At 36.2% G+C, this 3601-nt stretch overlaps 1 protein-coding gene across 1 annotated transcript; it reads right to left on the bottom strand.

Moving 5' to 3' along the window:
- Positions 1–211: 211 nt before the first annotated feature.
- On the bottom strand, positions 212–3365 carry defbl3 (defensin, beta-like 3). The gene is made up of 3 exons (XM_089120960.1): positions 2679–3365; positions 2408–2519; positions 212–999 (listed from the first exon to the last, which is right to left on the bottom strand). The coding sequence occupies exons 1-3, from the start codon at positions 2731–2733 to the stop codon at positions 978–980; spliced, it is 189 nt and encodes a 62-aa protein (XP_088977086.1). The 5' UTR covers positions 2734–3365; the 3' UTR covers positions 212–977.
- Between the last annotated feature and the right edge of the window lie 236 nt (positions 3366–3601).

Raw genomic sequence — 3601 nt, 5'->3', positions numbered from 1 at the left:
TTTTTTCATGATAATAAAGAACCTTTCTTTTTAACAGTCTATCATCACATAACACAAGGGGTTGACCTGCCTCGTGTATAATAAATAAATGTTATTATACCTCGACCCTGTAATTGTAAAACTGTCAAAAAATATGCATCTTCAATTGGACGCATCACTGACGTTCAAGAAACTGTATATAGGCCTGTTTTGTTTTTTTTTAGATTGATTTTATTCAGTTGAAAAACCATTAAGTACAACACAAAGTACAGCAATCCAGCTGTTTCACGACCGAACTGTCGAAGGACGTCAAACTTATATTTGCCCTCTATGTATCGAAGGGATTGTTATGAGAGATGGGTCAGTAAACTCTTGCTGGTCATTTTGCGAAGACCCAAACTGAGCTTTCACTCCACTAATCCAGTTAGAGCAAATAACAAACAAATATACTGCATGTATAAAGGGATCAGTCGAATATTGAACAAAGGGGCCATCTGAAAATAGATTTGAGTACATATTGGCTGATCCTTTTGACAAACAAAATGTGGATATATGTCAGGTGACTGTTTTAGTGAGAATGTGAGAGAATAATGCAAACTGTTGCAGCATAAGTCGTTCTTGAGGTGCGGCCACATTTACCGTTGCTCTGTGAAATTCCGTGGGTGAAGTCCGATAAGAACCGCGCGGATTCCAGTGAAAGAATCAGCGCGATCGTGAGTTTTGTTTTGTCTTTAACGCGAGGGCTAAGTTTTTCCCCCGCACAGATTTCGCTTGTGGTCAAGTTGGTCATGCAAATTTGCTGACCAACAGAAAGGTTTGAATACTTCTGTGCGAACTTCTGATACATCTCTACGCTATCGGCAATATTGCACACGGAATTTCACCAATATGGCCGCGCCTTTATGCTATCATCCGTAAATCAACACAGCGTTTCTTATATTCTGTGAAAGAAGAGATTCCGCATCCAGTCTTGATAAACAGGAGCTTCTCCAGAAAGGTTAAAAGCGCAAAGCACAGCACCTAGAAATTGAGAATAAGAAAAATTTGGTTAGAATATCTATTTTTGTTGCTTTTTGGGGGGACAGAAATATTTCGTTTCTAGTTAAAATTTAAAAAAAGCATCACCAGATAAAATATGGCATTGACAGGTATTCACTTACCAACCTGATCTGACGGAAAAAAAACGTAGCTGAGTTACAAAGTGGCGATTTCGTATGAATTCGTACGATTATTAGAAAAAAAAAGCATGAAGGTCCACATTAACCCAACCCAGCGGTGTAAGATTGTACTTTTATTGATTGGACGGATTTATACAAAGTCAGGCCCGTTCACCCAAAGAACGATAACTATTAAGCGAAATTAGTGTCCACACCAACGAACGATAACACTGTTTATTACAAGCGTGTGTTGCAGGTTTCGTTGACTGCTGCTTTAAATGCTCAGGCTCTTTAAAGCAGGATGGATTCTGATTGGCTGTCAATGTTTTTATCGTTCATCAGCTGGAAAAAAAAATTGATCAGAAAACTATTCCAACGATTTCATTCCTCTGTGCCGTTATAGTTGTGGTGTGAATTTCTGCTATTCTTTTGCATTTAGAACGGTTTTCATAATTATTTTTATCATTATCTCAATGCTAAGTGGATTACTTACAAATTGTAGTCGGTTACTGATTATAAATTACATGACAAAATTGTAGTTGGCAATGTAATCCATTAGGCCTAATGACATTTAAAATAATGTAATCTAACTACTTTTTGATTACTTTTAGATTACTTTTGACCCACATTTATTTGAATAGTATAATCTTGTACCTTATTTATATAAAAATACAAAGAGAACAAAGTTAATTTTATCATCCATTATTATTATTATTGACTTAATTTTATTATTGACCTAACTTATATACGGGAATTCGATATATCTAAATATGTTTAGTGAAAGGTAAAACTTCCGAAATCTCTGTGTAAACAATGCGCGATGTAGACGCGTGAGAGATCACTTCCGGCGTAACGTCTGGAGACGGTTCAGTTGGACATCCGATTCAGATCAGTTCGACGGCTGTTAACAAGAGGTAAAAACGATATAAATACTGTTCGTTTTCTCACACAAACCGCTCGTTTCGTGTCTTAGGCCATCAGTGTGTACTTACATTCACGAATCATTAAATCATGTTTAATTTGGACTTCTCTGTGCATGCTCTTTGAGGTGGTGACCATACACCTGCATTATATGACTGACAGACAAGAACGGTTTGGCCAAAAAATGTTAAAATTGAAAATACTGTGGAAACAAAGACACCTACATCTTGGATGCCCTTGAGGTAAGATAAAACATATCAAAAATTAATTTCAAAGTGAACTATCCCTTTAAAACATAATATAATACATACAAGTACTTCATTTTTTTGGAATGCAGAACATCCCAGTACCTGTATCTCCGAGGGCAACCACGATAACCAATCATGTACTCCTGTGCATAGCAGTGCTTCCTGCACAGTCCTCGATATCCACAGGTCCATCCCTGCACCTCTGTGTCATCGGCTGTCGGGAGAAGATCGCTCAGTACAGAAACAACAACCCGCACTTGTCCAACAGTCATAATTGTTGTCATGCAATTAGTAAATAATGCTATTAATCTGCCAATGCTAATACCCACAGATCCAGACCTGTTGTTACGTTGCATATTTAAATGTAAAGTACCTTCACTCGCTGTCAGCAGCAGCAGAGTTATTATAACCAGTCCCAGGACCCTCATGTTGCAGCATCTCCGTCTCTCCGGCTGATCACTCACATTTATATGGGACAGCAGGGGAGGGACTAGTCCAGTCAATAACACACTTTTCAGTCCTTTATCTGCATCAGTTGTGAGATTATGTCTTTATTTATTTATTTTCTTTCTAATCCAGGCAACATTAAAAAAAAAAAAAAACTCATTTACCCACAGAGAAGAGCTTGCCTGCAGTTTCATTACTTGTTATGCCCAGCATTCAAAGAAAGGAATGAATATATTTGGATCAATTATAAGGACCGTTTTCTAGTAATCTGGTCCTTAAGGGTTTATTGGTGTTGTTCATATGTTTAACATGTTAAAAAGCGTGAAAAATGTGCCCTTAAAGTATAATAGGCTTGTTATATAATGCATTGGAATTTAATGATGTAATGTTGCATTGTTGCTGCGGGTGTTTGTTTTCAGCACTACAGTACGGGCCAAAAGTGACGTCGCAAATATTATTACAAGCATGCATGTCAGCAATTAGTCAATTGTTTTATTTGTGATATGAAACATGACAAATTGTGCTGACATATTTTATTTGATTTTTTGGCCAGGCTGTCATACAAAAAATAATACTAATTAAATACTAATATATATATATTTAACAAGAGGGAAACAACAAAATAGTAATAACTGATTTTGTTGTAATCAGCGTGTGATTTTTTGCATAGTTATGTTATTATTATTATATATTTTTTTTTTCAAACCAGTAGTTTTTTTTTTTTTTTGTCAAATCATTTTGTCAGACCTGACCAAGTTCAGTGTTTGGTCCTTCCCTCATGTTAATTATAAAATACACTGACCTAAAGGATTATTAGGAACACCTGTTCAATTTCTCATTAATGCAATT

Source organism: Pimephales promelas, chromosome 16 (assembly GCF_988280905.1).
Source record: "Pimephales promelas chromosome 16, fPimPro1.hap1.1, whole genome shotgun sequence".
Classification (NCBI taxonomy): domain Eukaryota; kingdom Metazoa; phylum Chordata; class Actinopteri; order Cypriniformes; family Leuciscidae; genus Pimephales; species Pimephales promelas.
This window is presented reverse-complemented; position numbering and strand designations above follow the sequence as displayed.

What these genes read in the sequence shown, in the direction of transcription:
- defbl3 (XM_089120960.1), bottom strand. Translation starts at nt 2,733, where the DNA reads ATGAGGGTCCTGGGACTGGTTATAATAACTCTGCTGCTGCTGACAGCG. An exon ending in GCTGCTGACAGCGAGTGAAG is followed by an intron (nt 2,520 to 2,678) that starts GTACTTTACATT and finishes TTCTCCCGACAG; the next exon opens with CCGATGACACAGAGGTGCAG. An exon ending in GGTTGCCCTCGGAGATACAG is followed by an intron (nt 1,000 to 2,407) that starts GTACTGGGATGT and finishes CTCAATTTCTAG; the next exon opens with GTGCTGTGCTTTGCGCTTTT.